The 24,031-nt window shown below is 36.4% G+C and overlaps 1 protein-coding gene across 1 annotated transcript in view; it reads left to right on the top strand.

The window, feature by feature from the left end:
- MCTP1 (multiple C2 and transmembrane domain containing 1) overlaps positions 1-24,031 on the top strand; it is a gene marked incomplete at its 5' end in the record, with an annotated part of 127,576 nt that overhangs the window by 40,313 nt on the left and 63,232 nt on the right. The window contains 4 exons of the mRNA XM_032213866.1: positions 3,778-3,948; positions 5,629-5,759; positions 7,958-8,144; positions 13,399-13,492. Of these exons, the coding sequence (XP_032069757.1) occupies positions 3,778-3,948; positions 5,629-5,759; positions 7,958-8,144; positions 13,399-13,492 (583 nt within the window). The remainder of the gene's footprint in view (positions 1-3,777; positions 3,949-5,628; positions 5,760-7,957; positions 8,145-13,398; positions 13,493-24,031) is intronic.

The following is a 24,031-nucleotide window of genomic DNA, read 5'->3' on the forward strand; positions in this document are numbered from 1 at the left end:
ACATTGTATTGTTCTCTTAATAGTGTTAGAAGGTAGGATGAGGTGTTTGACGATTGTTCCTAGATATTTGCTGTTTCTTACCACTCCTTCTGATTATTCAATTTTTATTTGGGATCCAATTCTGACCACCCAGTAATTGTTGTCATTATTGAATTTGTAGAGGGGTTTGGTTTTTTTTGCTCTGATACAATGCTTTTCTTGAAATAAGACCAGTAAAATACATGTTTGTTTTCAATATTAGAAAAGAGATTCTTAGCTACTGGCAATTATCCACGAATAATTGTGCTGGGTTATACTTAGGACATGAGTAGGAGTTGCTGTGTGATTTAATATATCTAAGAAGGAATTTTCCTCTTCTCAATTTCAGTTTGAAGTTTGAACAGTGTTTTCTGCTTTTGCATTGACTTGTGAATAGTATGGGCTCTTTATAATATTACTAAAGTTATACTTCCATGTGAAGAGTATAAAATGTTTTCTTGACAGTTATGCAGCATTATCAATTTAGGAATTCATTAGGATGTCATCATATACTTGTATTTTTTGAGCACATAATAAGACTTGGTAGAGTAGTTATACGGAGATAACCTGAAAAAAATAATGTATGGCAGCTAAATATTAATGCATTTGAACTTCACAAATATCGGCTCCAACATCTCAGAGGATTTATTTTGAACTGCGTTTTGTTTTGCCAAAAAGTCACTTTTTCACAAAAGTGTGTCTTTTCAAAATTTCTTTTCTTTTGTTTCAGGTCTGTGTAGATGCCATTTTTCTTGTGTTCTGGATTTACTCTCAACCTACTCTTTTTTCCAATATTTAATCCAATATTCAGTGTTAGACTAGAATTTTAGCATCTACCTGATTATTTTTATTTATTTCAATTGTTTATGGGTGCCTACACAAAAAGACTCTGGATAGTGTACAAAATCAGAAAATAAAAAAAAATAACATAAAACCACACAGATAGCCCAGAGTATACAGTTACAACAGCAACATAAAGTAACAACAGGAGCCCCCAAAATACATTAATCCCAGGCCTGGAAACAATTCTAGATTTTAACAGCTTTCTGGAGCCCCAGGAAAGAAGGCATAGTCCTTATCTCTAGAAGGATGCTGTTCCAGAGGGAGGGGGCAGTTACACTTCTGGGCTGAAGGTTATACTTGTTCTTTGAACAATAGCTGCAAGTCTAGAACTCCAAGTTACACAATAGTTTCACATGCCCCATCCTGCCGCATCCTAAATCAACAACGGTAACATGCCCCATTTTGGAAGGTGAAACAACTAGAGCTAGTCACTCTTGTCAGGACTGAGCAAAGTATGTTCCACACTATCAAAACGTGAACAGCCTCCAGACACTCAATAACCTCAATAAAGGAGAAAATTTGTAGCTTAGGGTTGAAATGAGAGGTCCTTGGTGCTATGTAACTATGTAACATCAGTGCTTATGATGGTGATGTTACCTAGTTTGGGTAATGAAAAATTTGCAAGAAAACAAATAAGCTCAGAGAGCACCGAGACTCCTCATCAACAATTTCACCTGTGCAGCTTGAGTTTGAGATATAAATCTGGATTTCGCCAGCATACTGATGATACCTAAGCCTTAACCAATGGATGATTTCACCCAGCAGTTTCATGTAGATGTTAAATAAGAGAGGGGAGAGCATCAAACCCACAAACAACATAAGTGAGGAGGTGCAGACATGATCTCTCCACATTAACATTGCTTGAAACTGCCCCTTGAGGAAGGAGGTTAATCACTGCTACACAGTGACTCCTAGCCCCAAGAATCAGAGTCAAATAGTATCAAAAACTGTTTGAGAAATCAAGGAGCACCAGGATGGATGCACCCACCTCTATCCCAGTTTCACCATGATTTTAGTGGATATGAAACATTATTGGCTTTGTTAATATTTAAATGAGGGAACTTCCTCAAAATTCCAGGATTAATGACTAGACTCCAGTTTAACAAGAAATCTGTGATGACCACTCCATAGGGACATTTTTATACCATCTACCTAGATTTATACCATCCTTGATTGTTATGCTAGCCCTCATTTAACTAGCTTGTGGGATATTCTGTGAAATACTTGCTGAATTCAAAATATATTATACTTAGGACATTCTCACAATTTATAGTTAACCAATTTTAAAAATGAGATAAAATCAGTATGGGAAGACTTGATCTTGAGGTACTGTGTGCTGATTTCTAGCAATTGCTGTATTGTTTTATCTAGAATCTTTCCAGATACTGACAGCAGACTGATTGTCCTGTAGTTATTAGATGTTCCTTTTGTTACTTTTTTAAAAGTAGGATAACATTGACCTTTTTCAAGGTTATAGATCAGCTGTTCTTTTATTCACCCATCCATGATTTCTCAAATATAAAACTTCTTCAAAATAATATTAGTAAATATTAGTTCGGAAGAATAGTTAACTGATTGTAAAGGACATGGAGGAATTGAGCTTGTTGTAGTATTGTATTGTGTCACAAAATATTTTGAACTGATGCTTATTTAGATAAAGGAAGATGAGAAAATAAATCTTAAGATATATTTGTATCAGCACACTGGAATGAAGAAATAATTATCAAGTTAGAAAATGTAACAAGAAGTCGATAATTAACAAATATGGTTTCCCAAATGGATGAGAAGAAAGCAATACAAATAATTGATCGTAAAATGGACCTCTATTTACCTAATGTGTTGTTTATACTTTTTACTTTTTCTTATATAATATAGGAATATGTTATACTTTTCCTTATATAGCATAGGAAATAATAGGAATAAAATTTCAAGAGCCAGAGGAGACAGTGAGGATTTGGGTAATCCTTATTTATGAATATCAAATATGTTCTATTCACACAATCAAGATTTAAGGCATTGCTTTCTGTCAGATATTATGTATATTTTGTTCTGAATTCTTTGTTGTGGAATCTTCTTGTGGATAGTTGCCATGCTCCTAAGGTTAAATGCTGATGCTAATTTATAAACATTATTTTCAGCCAGTTAAATGAAAATGTTGTTTAAAAGGTTTTATTTTAATTTTCAATGTATGCCCAGAATATTTCCCCAGATATGTACAAACCACTATTTTACGTAACATCTATTTTATTACATATGTCTTATTTTTCTTTCAAACTTTATAGTATCAAAGTAGCTTTTAAATTCAACTCACTCCTTGCTTGCAATTGTTTTAAGAAAGAAACTTGGTATTTTCTTTTTTTGTTTTGTTTTGTTTCCTAGCTTTAAAAGTGCTTTGTAGTTTTTCTTAAATCTTGACATGCTTTGAGTAAACTGTTGGATATAAATTATAGTGACAATAAGACTTAGGAGTCATTGCAAGCAATGCAGTATTATCAATTATTCTTCATTATTGGAAAGATAACAAAAGTAGAGGTAAATTTATTGAATTTAGTGTATTTGAAAAGTTGAGAGATTACTAAAAGTCAAGTACATTCTAGCTGTTAGCTGCAAACATCATCTAAAAACTTTCAAATAAATCTTTGTTTGCCATAGAACAAATTGCCCGTTAATCAAAGACTTACCTGTATATATAATCACCATTCCATTTTTTCCATTTTTCCCCAAAAGTGGAGTAATACTAAAGTCTAAGATATAGTTGTTTCTTGCTATTCTAAAATCTTGTTTTCATCAATAACCGTTCATAAATAAGTTTTCTAAACATTAAGAAACCTTTCTTAAATATTTTCTTAAAATAATAATTCTGATCTGAAAACAAAATACAAAGTTAATAAATGAGAGTCCTCTCTGCACCTGAAGTTTCAGACCCAGAGTATACGTCTATCGGACTTTCACAAAAAAGCTCAGCTATGGAGAGGAATAGTCAGTATCACTTTAATTGAAGGTCGTGGACTCAAAGCCATGGACTCAAATGGGCTGAGTGATCCCTATGTGAAATTTCGGCTGGGACATCAGAAGTACAAGAGTAAGGTAACTTTTGATTTTATTAAACTATTTTTTAAAGACTCTAGTATAATTTTTAATGTAACTTCAGCATTTTTTGGTTGAAATCATTATTTGATTATTATGGTTCATTGCATGGTCAGCCAGATGTTCAGACTGGATTTGGCATTTTTATCCACCTATTGTGTCCTTCCTAAAGGGCCTGGGATAGGCAGATGTGGATATTTGATGGTGTTACAGATATTGTTATAATATGTAAGCTGTTCTGAGTAAAGCCACCTTTTGCAATTGACTGGTAGTGATTTTGACAATGTTGATCGTATCCAGTTGTTTTGGAATTGCACCCAAGGCAATTATTGGTATTGGTACTACCTTTACTTTTTTGCCACAGTCGTTCTATTTGTATTTGCAGGACTTGATTGTTATGTTATTATACAATATTAAAAAATTGCAATAGTACAATGCAATGTTTGGAACTCTAGATTTAAAGCTAGTGACTTACTAAATCAAACCTCTGAATACAATCATATGATTTTAGACCTGGGCTTAATCAGATACTTGAGCATTAAGCTATTCCACAAAATATAGACAGATGTTCTGCAACAAGAAGTAGAAGAAGGATGCTGAAGAAACGGAAAAAGTGCAAAGGACAACACCAAAAGTAATGTAAAGTTTGGAAAAAAAACTTGTGAAGAATGATCCCCACCTACCAGGAAAAACAACTGTGAGAATGATGGTATTTGCAAGCTTTTTTGCTAGATTTGGAAATCCCTTACTGCCCTAGAGAAGCAGATCTCAAATCTGGTGAAAACACTATCAAATGTCAGTGTTCTGGAAGACTTGGAATGCTGGCCGCCACTAACATTTTCCCAAGAGTTGAGATTTGTTCCTCCAGCATGTAGGAGGATTTCACTTGCCTGCCCAGAGGAGAGGGAAAATTCCTTGGCATGTAGGGTAATGGACCTCAAATCTAACATACCCCTCTACTGTCAACATCCTCCGCTGTCTTCCCCATTAACTTTCTGGGGAAGACAGCAGAGAAAATGGCAAATTGTGATCATGTAATTGCAGAGCTCTTGGCACTGATCATTAATGCAAACAGGTTGACAATGTTTCAAAATGTGGTCATGTGACCAGGGTGGTAGTGAACTGTGCTCCTGTCTCAGATACTGTTTTGGTCAGGAATAAAAACTCTTACTAAATTAAATGATACCTTTTATGTAGCTTTAAAGAATTGAATGAGGGATATTCTATTTTATTTTTATGAAATGTTTGTTTTTACTAATTCAGTTCTTTTTATTATAGTTTTTTTTAAAGGAAAGAAAAGAACTGAGAAAAAATAATTTTTCATAAATTTCATATTGAAAAAGATGTAAAATCTATTTCACCTCTCTGTCTCTAAGCAAGAAAAAAAATAATCTATTTGAAGGAGAAACTAGAAACTCATATCAGTTCTTTTGTGATGTAAAAGAAAAATGTGCTAAAGTAATAAATAATATCTTCTTATAATTTTCATACTTTTTGTGTTTTTTGAGAAAACATTAACATGTTTCTCAGTGAACATTTTAATAAATGTGACCAAATGTTATATTTACTGCTATCCAGAAGATGAATAATATTTAAATATAAAACTATTAAAATAATCAAAATTCTGTTTTGTTATTCTTATGCATCATAACAGAAATATTTTTTAATTTTTTTATCTAGATAATGTCAAAAACTTTGAATCCCAGGTGGAGGGAACAATTTGACTTACATCTTTATGAAGAACGAGGAGGAATTATTGATATTACAGTATGGGACAGAGATGCGGGCAAAAAGGATGATTTTATTGGCAGGTTTGTTTACAAATGACTTATAGTATGACAATGAGCTTTGAAGAAGAGAACATATAATTTTGAATAGCTTGAAGTAAATTTTTTGAATTTAAAAAAAGAAATAACATTTAGAAATCACCTAATTTTTTATGAAAATGTTTTTAATGTATTGATGGCAGATCATATCAGCTAAAAACCATCCCTTTTCAAAATTATATTTCAAAAGATTTATGGTGCAAGATTAGGTTATATTGGTAGTATTTGATAATTAACTCAGTTATTGACTATGCAACGCTTTCTATCTGTCTAGCATCATATATGTTACATATGTAAGGCAGAATGTCAACATCAGAAGCTGGAATATGATCTTTTGATTTAATAAGGGCAGCTACAGGTTTTAAATAAATAGATAGCAATAACAAGATAGCATAACTTAGACTTACATACTGCCCCACAGTGCTTTATAGCACTCTCTGGGCAATTTACAATGTCAGCATATTTTCCCCAACAACGTGGGTCCTCATTTTACTGGCTTTGGAAGGGTGAGTCAAACTTGAACCCCATCAGGATCAAACTCCAGGCTGTGGGCAGTTTTCTTACAATACTGCTTCTAACTTTTATGCCACCAGTACTCCTCAGATAGATGTAGTTCTTTAAGTCTATCTGTTGTTTTTTTTAATTCCTAGATAACTTTTAAAATTAAATTGGAGGTGGTAGTTCTTCTTGAATTAGGTAGTTACAGTACTTCCATAACTTATTTTGTAAGTTGATTTTGTGGGGTGGTTACTGCAGAAATTTCAACACATTCAAGGTTTGTTGTTTTTCTGTTCTGTTGGTGACAAGGATGTTAAGGAATGGAAATTTCTTTTCTTAGTCTTCTTAGTAAACTTCATTTCTGGGCATCTGGAATTAAGTGTTTGAAGTGTGCTTCCGATTTGATTTTCTTTTAGGATGACAAACCTTTCATTGACATGTTTGGGATTTGATTTTGTTCTAAATGTTACATGTCTGCTGTTCACATGATACTGAGATCCCGTAGATGTTCTGGTGACTTGTTGGATGCTATTTGGAACCCTGACATTTACCCACTTTAGAGCACAGTGAAAAAGAAGAGGAAGATGTTTCATTCTATCTATGATGACTTCTTCCTGTTCAGCATCCTGCTTCATATGTGAAACTCATAGGCATGTATGTGCTTAAGGGAACTTAGCACAACAAAACTCCCTGTTATGTCTGCATTCAGAAGAAACTATGAAAAACATACTCAAGACATTTGATCAAATATTTATTAGAAGTGTCTTTCACCTCATCTTTTGAACTCTTTGGCTTGAATCAGCTTAATACCTCAACGGCTTTGCTTGACTTTGTTATCTATGTTGCATGTTTAGATTAGGGTTTTGCCTATTAACAGTTCGTTATCCGCAAGGAATTTGCCACAAGAATTGTAAATAATGTGCAAAGATAGATCTTATTCTACACCCAGCTCCATATCCAGATTATGATGCTCATATGATACTGATTTCTGAAGCACAAAATCTGTGTATCCTTTTCCTTTTGACTTACTATGTGCTAGTTGGAAAATACTTCTAAAACTCTTCTCTCTTTCCCCACTTCTTCTTATGGCTGGAATGATCCATCTCCATAGGTGGAGGGATATCATTATAAATTGTGATTATATTATAGAAAAAAAATGTTGAGCCTGTAGCCAAACATAGGTTGCACTTTAAACCAAAGTTAGATAGATTTCAGTTACATCTCTGGTTAAATGCTAACATTACATATATTGAAATCTGACCAATAAGAATTTCAATCTCCCTGTTTCCTTCCCAAATCGGAATTTCCCTCCTCCCCACTATCTAGAGTAATTTTAGAGTATGTGATCATAGGCGGTAGTGAAGAGTGGTACTTCATTTTCAGTCAACAAAAGGAGTTTGGTCAACATCCAATATATTGGATTTCCTGTTATGAATTTTTAAAAGTTATACAAGGAAGTTAAAGGAACATTTCATTTCTAGTACTCTGTTTTCTAGCATTTAAACTTCATAGGCAGAAATATGCTTCTGTAAAGTACCTGTTTTGCTGAATGATAAAGTTCATAAATTTGAAGACTTTGTCCTGAAAACAAGAAGTAAATATAATATGGTTCATTTTGGGTAACTGAGTTCACAGTATTTCACAGCACTGTTGTACAACATGCTAAAGAAAATGCTTGTTTCTAGGTGCCAAATTGACCTGTCAACTCTAAGCAAAGAGCATACTCATAAGCTAGAGCTGCCTCTGGAAGAAGGTGAAGGGCATCTGATATTGCTGGTTACATTGACTGCTTCAGCTGCGGTAACCATCTCTGACTTCTCAATGAATGTCTTAGAAGATCCAAAGGAACAGAAAGAAATCCTAAAAAGATATGTATGCAGCATCTTTTCTTACTATTTTTTGCATAAGATTATAGTGATAAATGATGAAATGTAAAAGGAAAACTTACTTACCGTGTTTCCCCAAAATTACATGTCCTGATAATAAGACTATGCCATATTTTTCCTGTGGGCAAAAATATATGCCCTCCCCCAATATTAAGCCCCCTGGACAACCCCCCCTTCCAGCCAGGCAGAGCGCCACTCACGAACCTAGCGATATCCCGAAGGCGTAAAGCCGCAGAAGCAGGGAGCAGGGGGGCAAAGGGGCTTACATTGCTTGACGCCTTTGGGATACTGATAGGTTGGTGGGTGGCGCTATGCCCAGCTGGAGCAGGGGGTTGCCGGGCAGTTGCTCTCATGAGCAGCCGCCTGGCAATGCCCCTTTCCAGCCGGGCAGAGCGCCACTCACCGACCCAGTAATATCCCGAAGGCGCTAAGCCGCATAGCGCTCTGCCCAGTTGGAAAGAGAGGTTGTGCGAGCACTTGTTCTGCCTCCAGCTCGCATGACTCCCTGCCTCACCATGCCCAACTCTCCCTGCAGGGCTGGGCCAGGGCACCGCTGCCGCCCTGCTGGTGCCGCGACAGCCCTGCAGGAAGAGTTGGGCATAGTGAGTCAGGGGGGTACGTGAGATGGAGGCAGAACAAGTGCCCGTGCAACCTCTCTTTCCAGCCGGGCAGAGCGCCATGCAGCTTAGCGCCTTTGGGATATTACTGGGTAATTGACTGGTGCTCTGCCGGCTGGAAAGGGGCATTGCCAGGCGGCTGCTCATGAGCGTGGTCACCTCATGGCTGCTTTGTTGCGCTGCAACACAGTTGTTTGCCCATGAGGCTATGCCCGGCTCTTTGGGCGCCCGCTCGCAAGAGAGCAGCCACCCGGGAACCCCAAACCAATAAGCCTCCCACCAATAATAAGGCCCAAGCAAAATTTTGGGGTCAAAAGAAAATTAGACCCTGTCTTATTTTCGGGGAAACACAGTACTTGCTTACTTACTTTGTTTATATGATGCCATCCCGCACCCAGTAGCCGACAGTAATAATGTACGTATATACGTACGTAAGTATGTACGTATGTACGTATGTATGGACGTATGTATGTACGTACGTACATACATACGTGTATGTATGTATATATGTATATGTATAAATGTAGCTTTACTTGATATTATTTTTTCACTGAAAAGTTAACTTCTTGTTATAATTAAGACATTTCCTTATTGACTTTTCCAATAAGTAATGTCCTTAAGTAGCTGAATAATTGATCAACTTTGCGTTATTTAAAACAAAGCCCTCTCTTCACGGATTTCTTCTATTAGATGTTTTGAGTAGGTTAGAAATCTAACATAAAATAATGATACTGAATGTTTAATTTCTGGATTGAACATTTTGAAAAATATTCTGTCTTATATCATAGAAGCAATTGTGTAGTTTTAGTAAAGGAACAGCAAGGGGAGCTCTTACTCAACTTTTATTAATATTGGATTAACTAAAACTGACTTACTAAACACAAAGAAGAAAGAAGAAAAGCTATCTCCCCTAAAATTACAAAGCTTTTATTGTATAGGTCTGCCAGATGTTTAGAAGTTATCTCTAGACTCTGTGCATTAAGCTAAACTCTGACTAACAGAGGGCTGTTTAATGTTTTTTTTGTTTTAAAATATTCTTATTCTTTGGTTGACATCCTCTCAATAAGTAAATTTAATAAAGATGTACCTTATCAGGCTGTGCAGATAATATGAAGTGCTAGTACTATTGCTGTACAATATTCTTCAAACAGATTAGCAGGATGTGTGCTTCAGCAAATTTATTCTACCTATCTCCACTGAATCAGCTGCCTGCAAGTACTTATACACATCATTCGCCAATAGTATTATCATAAACACAATTTAATAGAGGTGACTTAGCAAGGCTAACCATTACATTTTTAAAATCAAGTAAGAACCAAGAAATGTACTAAATCATCTGAAAACTAGTGATTACCAATATTATTTCACATTTTTTGAACTAAGGCAAGTTGATCTGTCAGACTGTATCTTGGGAGATAAATGGATTTCTCAGATACTAATTTTAGTGAAATATGCATTTTGTTCTCCAGTATACCAGAAAAATATAAAGCAAAGGATGTTCATTGTTCTGATTATCTTTTAATAATAAATAAATAACCAGTAAATTTTAATAGAGAATAGCAACATTGTTAAAAAAATATGACATTGAAAATCTGATTTTCAGTATGTTTATTTCAGAAATTAGAGTGTTGTTACTTACAAGCTGGATAACTTGGTTCATCAACATGAGCCACACATAACTGCAATAATCCTGGACAAATAGCAACATTGTAGTATACGGGATATAGAAATAGCTACACATTTTTGTAGCAATTCTTTATCCCTACATATTTTAGTAGGAATATTAGTGTTATCCTTTGCTAAATCTTAGTAAATATTACTGGGTAACTGACAAATTCATGATCTTTTTTAATCTAAAATTATTTATAAAGTTTTATTTTTAAAGTATTGAGAAGGAGATCTTTCTATTTAAAAATGTATTTTTCCCTATTTTTGAGACTGAAAAGAGTAAATGCACTGACCCTGCCGTCAGATCAAATAGCCTTGGAAAATGACTCTATTACTGTCATTTAACCATTTGTAGCAGAACATCAGAGCCCTACAAATTAAAGAGGCATTACCGTTTGAACCATTTTATCACAATTGTATGAAAAGATTAATTCCTTTTGGGATGGGAGGAGGGCCGTAATGGGTAGCAGACCAAAAGAGAGATTCTATGACCTTTTCAGAACGGGTATGCTGAACCCCTGCTCCCCCTTGTCACAGTTTAAAAACCAGAGAAGCTAGTTTAGTGAAGAAGTTGTTAGCATTCCATTTTTATTATGACATTTCACATTCATCCGATTTAATGTCCCTTGACCGGATTGTCCACCGTGAGACGATGGGGCTTGAAATGTTATTTAGAGCATTGATAAAAGGTGAGCAGTTATAAGATGACAGCGAGTCATAAGGCTGGTGGTGTGACATTAATTTTCTCCATAACAGAGATGGAATAAGACGTCATGGTGACAAGCTGTCAATCAGTGCTGGCCCCTCAGTGTATCTTGATGCCATAGGATGGGGTATTGGTTCTCCCATAATAGAGCTGAACTGAGATGCTCTCGCTGACAGCTGCTGCAGCTATACAGAAAATATATTATACAGCCTTTCATTAAAAAAATAAAGAGGACTCATCTCCAGAGCATTTCAATCTTTTCCCATCTATTGAGGGCTGAAAGGATTCACAGCAAATCATAGATTTCTGTGCTATGGAAATGTGAAGCCTCCAATACCATCTGGGTTTTGAGGCCTCCAACAGTCTTCATAAATAAGACGACCGATAATCATCTCATAAATCATTACTTTAAGTTGCATGTTTAAAGTAATGTATTAAAGTCATTTGCTTTTAACAAAATCCTACAATAATCTGCAGTGCGTCATTGGCTGAGATTGTCAGAAATGCACTAAATTGCACTAAATCAGCTGACTAGCAAAATCTAAAAGTTCAAACTATAATTATCCCACTGGCAAATAATAGTGGGTGAAATATTGCCAGGTCTTTTTAAATGAATGGAATGCGCATATAGGTAAAAAGGTTGACTTTTGTCCAGGAAATGCAAAACAAATGCAATTTCAAAACAACAAAAATACTTTTAATTTCACCATGCCTCCCTTGTTCAACATAGCATTGAACTGGAAAATATCTCTATTAAAATGCCAGGATTGACAAAAAAAGTCCCCAGACCTTTTTGAGAAATGATAAGTAATGGCAAATAGCATTTTTCTGTTGCTTTCTTTAAGAACCAGGTTTAAACCAAATCAAGAAGAAAAAAAGGAAGATAGAGGGGGAAATTGTCTTTCTGATTAAGCGAATTTCTAATAGGCAATTATTATGAAATTAAAAGTTAAGAGATATAGCATAAGTAATCTTATAGAATGCTAGAGATATGTGCCATATTGATGTGCTATATAACTGCATTGCCTCCGCTGAACATTGCGTCTATTTCTGAGATGTACATTACAGGCTTTGTGTCTCATTTTTATTTATAAATGGGTCTCTCTAATACATGGTTAAGATTTCAACTTTTTCAAGCAGAAAACATTTTTGTTAAACAGAATATGATTAAGAATTTAAATTTTGTATCATAATGGAAAAGTGCATTAATTCTGATGTTTGTTAAAATCCAGGTTTGCTATTTTAATGGGATTCAACCTGTCAAAATGTTTAGAAATTCATTCTTTACTTGGTGTTTCCTGATTTTTAAAAAAATAAATACTATTTTTAAAACAACACTTTTATAAAATATTTTAATTATACTGTATAAAATAATGATTATATAGTAGTAATTATAAAACTATATAAAACTATAGTTTTATACCATAATAATATAGGAAATTTGAACACATGCTGTGTTTATGCAATTAAAACTTATAAACAAATTAAAATAATAGCTATTTTGTGAATAATATGAGGAAGCTATAGGGAATACAGCTAAGTCATACAGAAATATTTGTGTATGCATAATTTTAGTTTTGTTACAGATAACTCATAGAAACACTCCAGTTTCTAAATTATTTCTCAAGAACCTGCAAAATCTCTGGTTTGTGGAATAGAAATACCTTATGATTAAGGTATCATTTAATATAATTCTGGGACGCTATTCCAATTAAATAATGATTTAAAATAAGGAACAAATACTAAATATCTTTTTAAATTAGACTTGTTAAATTATGTATTTGGGATAGAATTGAATATTTTATCTACTAATGTTAAGAAATAAAAGTGGTATAGCAGTAACCAATAGTTTCCATGCCTTCCAAGGCTATCAAGAGATCAGCCAAATACCTGCTGACTCAGGAAAGTTGGAGGAAGAAAAGATTCAATCCAGGATCCATACATACATAAAAGCTTTGACATCTGTGTACTGCAGTGGAAACATATCTATATGTTTCTTTTTGGATTCTTCCTTTTTATGTACAATTAAGACTAATCCTGCTGTGTTCACGAGCCTTCTGCCAAGTAAGCCAGTTCCAGAATAAAGTGTTGAGCCAGACCTAAGTGCAGCTTCAGAGTTATGATATGTTAGAAGCATGTGATTTAAGCCATCAGGACTATTTAGAACCTTTAAGAGGAAATGGTCTCTTCATATTTTGCTTTTTTTTATGACTTCAGTGTAATTTCCTAAATTTTGTGTATGTTTCTAGAACCTAATGCAGATGTTTCAAAACATAAAGGATGTGGGATTTCTCCAGGTAAAGGTCATCAGAGCAGAAGGTTTGATGGCAGCTGATGTTACAGGCAAGAACTATTTCCATTTTTATGCTAATCAGTAATCACTGACTAATTTTATGTTATAGTTTACAAAACCAACAGTATAGCAAATAAAATACTGAAGGTTGCTAGGTTTCTGTTCTATTCGTGCTTAATGAAAAATTCTGTTACATCTTTTAAAAAAACATTTTGCAAATAAATTTATATCTGGACTTTTGAGAACCCAAATTCTTACTTGAGAGAAAAGGTGAAATGAAGCAATCACATGGCTGCCAAAATATTTTGTTCTGAGAGCCTTCAATGAATTACTGTATGTACAACATAATTACATGAAATGAGTTAAATCTTTATCAAGCCTCCACGTCCTCTCTTGCCTTTGGGGACCAAGCTCTCCAGGACTTTATCTGCTCTCTTTCTCAAAATGTCTCCTCCATTTATCGAGCTGTTCAGGTCTTCCACCATCCGGGATTGGATCATCTGCTGCACTCCTTCCTTCCTGGTGATTCATTAGTCATGAAATCTTGGACTTACTCCAGTTCCCTGGCTGAACAGTGGAAAGGACCCTTCCACATCCTTCTCATGACCCATATAGTTGTCAAAGTTGCTGGTATTTGCACCGGGATTCACCACACCCTTCCCAAGACCACTGATCCTTTTGAGGACTCCAATTATCATTGGACTGTAGGCTGTGGTGCTGAGGATGACCTTGGACTGAAGCTTTCATTTAAACAACATCACCCTTCAGTCACATGCCAAAACATCAAAGGAGTCACTGGTTTACTAACAGCCACTCAGTAATTTGCCATAAGCACTCTTATCTTTTTCCACCAAATGGGGCCTCAGGAAGGTATAATGAGGGAGGAAAACTTTGAGGCTCATAGAGAGTCAGTCTATAAGGAAGACCTTCCAGCAGAACACCACTCAATACAACTGGGCCATGCAAAAAACGTTGGAACATGAAGGCACCACCCCACCCCAAAACAAATAGAAGGACAACAAACGGCTTTGGTCGCCATCTTTGGGGGTTGGAGTACCAACACACACATTCTGAATATCCAGACCTGAGCAAAACTGTTAAATGTTACCAGTTGTGGATCTGTGCACATATACTCCCGACTGGCACTCAGGGGCTGGTCATGGAAGCAGCCCTATTGGAAGCCCAGGTATACCAAATCATAAATGTTACTGATAGTTGGAAGATGCCTGATCTCCATAATAAAAAACAAATCCTTGCAAAGTTAGCAGCTCAAATCCAACACAGAGCTGTGGCTTGCCTCCAACCTTTTAATTCTTCTTCCAAATATGAACTTGGTATATATGCATGGTGCACCATCACCTGGAAAGTCAACCACACCTAATGGGACTTGTGGATAAGTTCAGTCAGGCTTTTGGCATTAAGATCAGTGAGGATCCTAATCCATTGGTCCTTTACAACCTATGTGAGGCAATGCCAGCCTGGACCCCATTACAATGGAGGCTCATTCAAGTGAAGGATATTTCATAGCAAGTGATTCAAAATTGCCACGCCTTGGATGTTGTCCTTGCTACCAAGGGAGGTATTTGTACATTAATTCACTTCCATTGTTTCAATTACATCTCTCTATGCTGTCTTGATAATTTGAAATCACACTACCTATCTGGAAAAGGAGATACAGAACAGACCCAAAGATGCTGATATTTGCCTCTTCTCTGGACTGTCTTCTTGGCTTACTAGTTGAGTACCTGGTTGGGGTTGGCTCTGGGAGATTTTTGGGGTTATCCTTTTTGTAATCTTCCTTATATTCTTCTATTGTTGCATACATTGTCTTCCTCTTATCATGTCTGCCTGCCTTAACATCTGTTCCATGAGACATCAGAAGTATGGCTCGTATACCGTCTCTGTTTATCCTGTCTTTGCTGGTCATACTTCTGTGCACTGGTCAAAATATGAAAGAATTTATGTTGATCAGGATTGTGATAACGCTGATGATTGGTTAAAAGGTTCTTATGTTTAGGCCTTAGTTGGCCCTGGCCATTTTGTAAAGTTTCATAAGAAACCAAAAGCTTGTGAGTAAGCATGTGATAAAATCACAAGAGGCATGCACAGGTATTTTTGTAACTGCTCCACCTTATCTACTATATGCCCACTTCCTGTTATATACCATATTTTTCGGAGTATAAGACGCACCAAGATTTTGAAGAGGTAATTTTTTAAAAAAAAGTTTTTGCACTCTGAAGACCTCCCAAACCCTCTGCACACCTCACTTTTTGTGAAAAACGGGGCATGCATAGCCTTTAGGAGGCTTGTAGAGTGCTCCTGGGGGCTGGGGGCCAACTCCCCAGCCCCCAGGAGCCCTTTGCAAGCCTCCCAAACCCTCTGCACGTCCATTTTTGTGAAGGGAGATCACCTGGTCTCTGTCTCTTTGATTGCACCAAGCCATACCTGATTTCTGCTTGACAACACCATGCTAGCTGTGAGTATGAGGGCTGGTTGTAACTACTACTCATTTGGCAGTATCATAAATTATAAGTATCATAAGGCACTGTCATAAGTTGAACAGTTGCTAAACAAATGTTATAGTAATGTAATAGTAAAAAGATCTGTATGTATATGCCTACAGTTTTATGACCACATGAATTACACTAAGACATACTGATCATCAGCAAATCTTATTCTGAATTAACCCTGTTTGATATTGCTGTAAGACATTCTTATTCTTGTTACTCTTATTATATGCTATTAATTGGTAGCTGCTATTAACATTTCAAAGGAAGTTATTCAAATTCCAAATTCCATTCCAGTATTGACATAACAGTAATGACTGGAGTAATGATGCAGTTTATGAAAACCTCCTGATTCCTTTTACTCTAATAATATAGCACAGCTTTTATGACTGACATGCCCAAAATAAAGTTCTAGCCCTTAAATATTTTTCAGATATATTTTCAGACAGGGCACCAACATGTAATAAAAGCTATAAAATAAATTCTATAGGACCTTTATCTTTGATTCTATTAATAATAATGTTTATTCTCTTCCCAGGGAAAGAAATAATCTTAGTAACCAACAAGTTTTAAAATTAATGAATATAATTCATTAAATTAATGGGAGAGAACGTTTGTTTTCTATTTAGTAAAATAGCATTTTGAGTCAATTAAAATGGATACTCTCCTGAGAAAACTTAGAAAATTATGAAATCCAACTTGCCATAGAATTATCAAAAAGGACCTAATCTTTTTCTCCTCTTTTTTTCCTTTTTGAGTGATTGATAAATCTCCATGGAAATCTATAACTTTTAAATGAACCACTAAAGAATAATTGAATTTATTGAAAATATCTACAAATTTGATTCAGGCAAATCCACAGCTTAAGATGTTAAGTAGTAGTATCTTAAATTGTTTTAAAAATAAGAGTATTAAACATAAAATATGACAATGTTTTTATAAAAGATTTTAATAATGGCTGATTATTGTATGTGAAATGTTTCTTTAGCTCTCTATTCATTGTATGTTTAATAATAGTGTGCTGATTATTTAGTGTTCATATGTTTTAATTAATATTGTTGATGAAAGATTATTGCAAAACAAGAACAGGAATATGATGTCGAATCCTTGTTTTTACTACTGCTAACTGAGTCTTACTTTTGTTAAGAAATTAAAACACTGGAACTCATTAGTGGAACCTGAATTTGACAGGCTGCCTAGGAAACAGTTTATTTTTGCTATCTCTGGGTTTTAATTAAGATGTGTTCAATTATAGTCTCCTCACACGCACACTTCCCCTGCTTGCTATGTCACAGACGGGTGATCAGGGTGCTTTCAGATGGTCCAGCCCATGACTTTGACCTTCTGCGCAGTCCAGTGTTCCCTGGGGAACCGTTCAGCTCATGAGGTCTGATTTCACACTTCCAGGATGCCTCAGCTCTCTTAACAATGACAGGGAGACAAAGCCCTTTAGAACATGCCGCACAGGGACTTGTTTAAATTGGAAACTAGAGAGGAGTCAAGGAACGAGGTTATGGACTACAGAATAGTGCTTTTAATAAAGAGCTCACAGCTCTGGTTCAGCTCAAAGAGGGTTACTTCTGTACAATTAATTGAGCCATTTATCTAAAACATCTTAGGTGTCTGATTTCTCACAGAAAGATGCAGATGAGATATGGCCTGAATGAATTTTAACACTGATTGCTTTGGGAATTTTAGTTTGCATTAAACCATGTATTTGTTTTTCACCCATGGTCTTAATTGTATATGATTAAAAAAATATTAAAACTGTACTTGGCATTAGGGAAAAAGAAATACGGCTTGAAAGATATATCCATTCTCAATGCAAGCAAAATTTCTAGAAAATAGTGTTTTTTTGCTAATGTTTCATCATGCTACACTCCTGAAGGTTGCAGCTGCATAATGTAACTCAGGCTATCTCCATTCACTCCCTAACTTTAGTTAATAGATAGCATCATGTCTACCCAAGTCAGAGGAGTAGAAGGTTTCATGTAAAGTGCTGGATGTAGCCTGTAAAAGCTTGTAGGCAGGTTGTCAGCAAAGTAAGTAAGCCTACTTGATGTCCTTGAAGACATTCAGATAGTTCCATGAAAAATACACCTATTACTGCAACAAAATGCAAAACCTTTATTTGAATCCAGTGCAGATATGATTATTTATGTAATCTGGCTGTCTGGAATTTGGAATGAAGGTAATTAAAAATAAGTCATAATTGAGTAATTGATTTCAGCTACCTCTTCTGTCGAGTTTTTAAGAGAAACCTACTCTTGGTCTTCTTCTAAATCAGGGGTGTCAAACTCAAGGCCTGCGGCCCCTATCCAACCCATGGGGTACTTAGATCTGGCCACAGAGCCACCCTGGAAACATCAAAGGACCGGCCTGCAGTGCCTCTGCCAGCGAAAATGGAGCCTGTGAGGGTCGCGCACAATTCTCCCGAGCTCCATTTTCACTGGCAGAGGGTTGCAGAAGACCATCGCAGCCAAAAATGGAGTTCAGGAGCCCATTTTCTCTGGCAGAGCACTTGGGCCATCACAGGTACCCCCAACATGAGTGACATCAAGCTGGCCATGCCCACCTTGGCCCACCAAGGTCAAATACAATCCTCATGTGACCCTCAATGAAATCAAATTTGATACCCCTTTTCTAGATGATTCTGAATCTTCAGTGGAATAACATAATTTGTTATAATTTCTTGGTTTGAAACTTGGCCATACCTGTATCTTAGGGAGATCTTTGGGGTATTCTATGTAGAGGCATACAATCCACTTTTAACAACAACTTCTGTAACCTTGAAATGGTCTGTCCTGTGCTGGACCAACCCAGAAGTCATCCATTTCATCTTGTTGCTGGCTCTAGAGCATGATTTGAATAAATCAAACTGAATTGGAGGGGATTTTTTTTAATCACAATTTTTAAAAAGCTCCTTTAGGGACACATATTTTTAAAACAGTTTTGTTTCTCTGATGCTACCAGCCCTTTCATCCCATTTTATTTTCTTAATCACTATCCCCAGGAATTTTCAGTATAGATCCAAATAAAACATTCTGGGTACGCTTAAAACAAAATTGTATGCATGCTTCATCTCTACGTCATGCAAGTCCTGATTGCCATAACTTCCTAGATAATGATAATATTATGGTCATATGCATTGGGAGTAAAGGAGAAATAGTATAGTCCCCTCCCTCCTATTCTCTACTAGCAAATTGCTGAGAGTCTGTTGTTGTATACAAAATCTCAAGTCTTTCTTGCAACTCATTGGATCTGGGAAGATTTTTCAGAGCTTTGTCATGACTTGATTGGGTTTTTGTCTCCACACTTCTCATCTGCTTTCTTAGGTCACTTCTGCAGCATTCCCAAACTCCTAATAATCCTTTGAATTCAGTTTGAATGAGAACAGCTTTATATCTTCTCACTTTCTCTGCCATCCAGTCAAAGCCCAAAAGGTCACCATCTATCCAATATTAATATAATAAGATGTTGTGATTGATAGAATGGCCTTAAGGATCACTTTGGAATGATTGATGGGGCTGATCTCTCTTTATTGCAAGTTGCTTCTATAGATGTTTTAGCTATGTTCTTAGTTTTATACATTCTAAGCTTCTATATTTGGGAACATGGTGGCTCACCTGAGTAGAATGCTGGGCTGAGGGTTAGCAAGCCCTTGTTCGAGACCTGAGTGCTGCTGTATTGCAGGGCAAGTTCCTGTCATTTGCTTCAGCTTCTTTTGACTTAGCAGCTCGAAAACATGCAAACGCAAGTAGATAAATAGCTACCACTTTGACGGGCACATTAATGGGGGCATGAAAGGAGCTGCCAACCAGGCATCACTTAGGCAATGGTGATGGCATCGACTAATCATTTCAATCTGGAAGCACCTTGGTGTTTCTGGCATGAAATCAGCAGCAGTTTCTATATTATATGAGTAAGCAGCAACCAAATGTGTACAAAAAAATAAACATTTGTAATTTGGGATCCAACAGAATTTTTAATGCAATTCTTTACTCAAAAAGAATTACTCATGTGCACAACATATGAATAAATGAAGTAATTGAATGCAAACATGCATTTTAGAAAATATGTACAATTATTTAATTATGAGCACATTCAAATAGGTATGAGCACATGAATTTATGAGCACATGCAAAACTTGATTGATTTACTCATCTCTTCTGATGACATTCAATTCTACTCTCTGCTTCAAAACAGCTTACATGATATTCTCATGTGGACTTTTTTTTTCTTTGAAGCTCAGCATGTTCAAAACCAACTGCTCTTTCCTTTAAAGGCCTTTTCTCTTGTGCACTTCCCATCTGCTTTGTATAGCAAGTGCAGAGCTTTCTTCTTTGCTTTTTATATTCAATCTGTAAATATTCTGTTGCTCCTTCCATTTTAATATTGAAAAAATGAATCCTTTTATCCAGATGAAAACTCACTGATATCCTGATAATCTTACACTGTCTCTTCTCTTGTTCTCTTGTTCTATTGCTTAACCTTGGTCATTTTTCACTTTATCCCTATCCACAACTAGTGGGTAGTGGGGGAAATCTTTTATTACTCTGGCAATGTAAACTCAATAAATTCCAACATTATCCAGTAACGTGAGATGTTTGTCTTCACTACCAAAGTTCTTAAGAGCATTAGCCCCTTATCTGTTTGCTTTAGTATTTCAATGATTCCTGATCTTGATCTACTCTCTTCAAATATCATCAAATGCTTTTTCAATAATCTATTTTTCGGTCCATTGTGTAGATTCTGCAGAATGTTTTATATGGTGCTGCTTTATATTAACATGAAACTTTTGGGGGAAAAAAGTATTGCTGTCAGGGACCAAATCATATGATTGTATTAAAATAATGCTTTTCCAGATGCTTTGCTCGTTAAGTATCTCTGGACTCAGTTTAAAATTTTACTGTTCATACAACTTTTCATGCTTTGATAAAAACATGGTTTGCATGTGGATCTCCACATTGTGTCTTCATTGAATCTATTTCACAGATGATCCCTAAATTTAGAGCTTAGGTCACTATTTGTCATTAGATTAAAAAAAATCTCTAGAAGGATGAAAGGACAGCCTCATTTCTGGAAATCTTTGGGTAAATCAGCTTATGGTAATCTGTTTTTCCCCTTTGAGCTTCCTTAATTTTATGCATTCTTTCTATAACCATATACATCAATACATTTTTTTGTGAAAGATTTCCACAGAAATGGTGCTACTTGAGAGACTGCCTGCTGCCGATCAGCTCCAATAGACCGATTAGATCCCACAGATTAGGCCTCCTCCGTATTCCATCCGCTGGCCAATGCCGTCTGGCAACCACCCGGAGGAGGGCCTTCTCTGTGGCTGCTCCGGCCCTTTGGAACGAGCTCCCCGTGGAGATTCGAACCCTCACCACCCTCCAGGCCTTCCGCAAAGCCCTTAAAACCTGGCTATTCCGACAGGCCTGGGGCTAATGAGTCTTGTCCCCCCCTCGAATGGTATGGTTGTTGTGTGCTTTTAAACTATGATATTGTTTTGTCTGCCTTTTTATTCCTTATTTGTACCCTTCCCCCTTGACTTGGGTTGTGAGCAGCCCTGAGTCCCCTTCGGGGAAAAGGGCGGCATAGAAATATAATCAATTCAATTCAATTCATATCAAACTATATTTTGAAACCCTAACCCAAGCTTATGATTTTCATTTTCTAACATAACTAAAGTGATAATGAAATCTGGAAATGTCTATATCAGTGATGGCAAATATTTTTCTGCTTGAGTGCCAAAAGGGCACGCCTGCATGCATGCCCACACCCATAATGCAGTTCCCTCCCCCCATGAATGCATGCACAATCCCCTTCAGTCCCCTCCCCACGCATGCGCACAGGCCTCACTGAAGCCTCCGAACTTCCGGTAGGCCTGTTGGGCCCGTGTTTTGCTACCCACAGGCTCTGGAAGCTTTCCTGAAGCTGGGGAGGGTGAAAATGGCCTTCCCTGCCTTCTGGAAGGCCGAAAGTCAGCTGGTCAGCATGCACATATGCGCTGGAACTGATATTGGGCAATGTCTCGTGTGCCCTCAGATATGGCTCCAAATGCCACCTGTGGCATGCACGCCATAGTTTCGCCATCATGGATCTATATAGTATGACACTTCCTAGAAAATACGTTTAGAATAGGAATGTCTTTGTATGAATTATTATGTGCCTTGATCAGCTAGCTGCCAATCATCTGTGTTGGTGTTGAAAATATTTTTGTTATGGGCAAAAACATTTTGAGGGGAAAAATATGAAAGAGCTAAAGCCATCAGTGCTGACACTAAAGGGAGGTATGGAAAGGAAGACACTGGGGAAATTAGGGTGGGTTGTATATCTATCACCCATGTTCTTGTCTTCAAGCACAGCACATTCAACCATTATTGCTACTGCTGATCTTACTAGGACCTCATAGATACTTTCTGTATTGTGTCCTTGGCTTCCAGCTCTGACAGAAGGTGAAAAAGGAATTACTACATGCACAAAGAGCCACTTACTCTCAACAGAGTAATTTTTATTCTTATGGTGCAAATAAAGTGAATAATTTCTGCTTATATTTCTAAAATGCAATGTTATGTATAAAATAATATGCATGTGTATAGAGGGCTTCTTGCAATTCTGCAGCAGTTCCACTTGGTTAGTGCTGTGTTATGTTAACTCCTTTAGGTAACTGGACAGTACTTTCCCTTCTTATCCTTAGCTTTGAGAGGAGGAGAGAAAGAGGAAAATATTTCTTTCCTGAGCCTCTTAGGAAGCTAGGATGTTGGTTAAGTATCTCCATGCACTTGTTTGTGATCAATCATTTCCAGTGCAATTCCATTCCTTTGATCAACCAGGCTAATTATCAGATCAAACTTTCCAATTCTTCTTGCTCTTTCTGAATTCTCAGTCATGCACTCTTCCTTTCTCCAGGTCATCCAGCCAGTAAATGTTGAGCCCTATCCAGTCAGCCCAACTTTATCCTAAATTAAGGGATTACAGGGATAATTTTGCCTATATTGTTCAAGGCAACTTCCAGAAAGGTAAAATATCTGCAGTGGTTAGAGTGCAGTACTGCAGGCTACTTCTGCTGACTGCCAGCTGACTGCACTTTGGCAGATCGAATCTCACCAGGCTCAAGGTTGACTCAGCCTTCCATCCTTCCGAGGTGGGTAAAATGAGGACCCAGATTGTTGGGGGCAATATGCTGACTCTGTAAACTGCTTAGAGAGGGCTGGAAAGCACTGTGAAGCGGTATATAAGTCTAAGTGCTATTGCTAATGCACCACCAAGCAGGAAAAATAGCAGACACATTTGCCAGAAAACCATTCATAAAAATCAGTACCAACAAAATACATTTTCAAAATCTGTTCAAATATATGAAGGGAAAAGCTTGGGCTGAGATCCCTATGAAAGGAATATGAACAGTGGGCCAGATCTTACCATTTATGAAAACCCTATTTGTACAGCATGCTTAATCATAGAGGGAGTAGGGAAGGTGTTGTTTCAAACTATAGCCTTATCAAATAAGCTGCAAAACTAACACAAGTTTGTTTGAAGCAACTTACTTTCATCCAATTAATCGTGTTGTATGGATTGGTTTGTTGGGATTATGACTTCCCCTCTTGTTTCCAAAACATAGATGAGGGTGTGGAATTATTCTCATAAAAATGACTATTCTTTGTGTTGTACTTATGCCTTTTTATTGAAATATCTGTCATATATCTCTCAATTATATCATGGTAGTAGTAATATTTGGAGGCTGAATTGATTTGCTTATATTTTGTATTTTGAGGGTTGCTAATGTAAGGCCACTGTGACAAAACTAACAAAGAAACTAGTGTTTTCCCTTTAGCATACCTACAGCCAAGTGATTTAAAAAAATATCTTACTGAATTTATTCATCTATTTAAATTATATGTATTTGCGTGTTATCTTAGGGTCTGATCATACAGTATTAGTTTCCAAAAGTTGCTTATGCAAAAGAACAGTTGTTTAGATTAAGAAACTAAAAATTTGGATATCTGTATAAGGAATATCCAGTTGAAATTTATTAGTGATATCTAATGGCTTTTCTTTGAAAGAGATGGAAAATGATGA

Source organism: Thamnophis elegans, chromosome 3 (assembly GCF_009769535.1).
Source record: "Thamnophis elegans isolate rThaEle1 chromosome 3, rThaEle1.pri, whole genome shotgun sequence".
NCBI classification, from domain to species: Eukaryota; Metazoa; Chordata; class Lepidosauria; order Squamata; family Colubridae; genus Thamnophis; species Thamnophis elegans.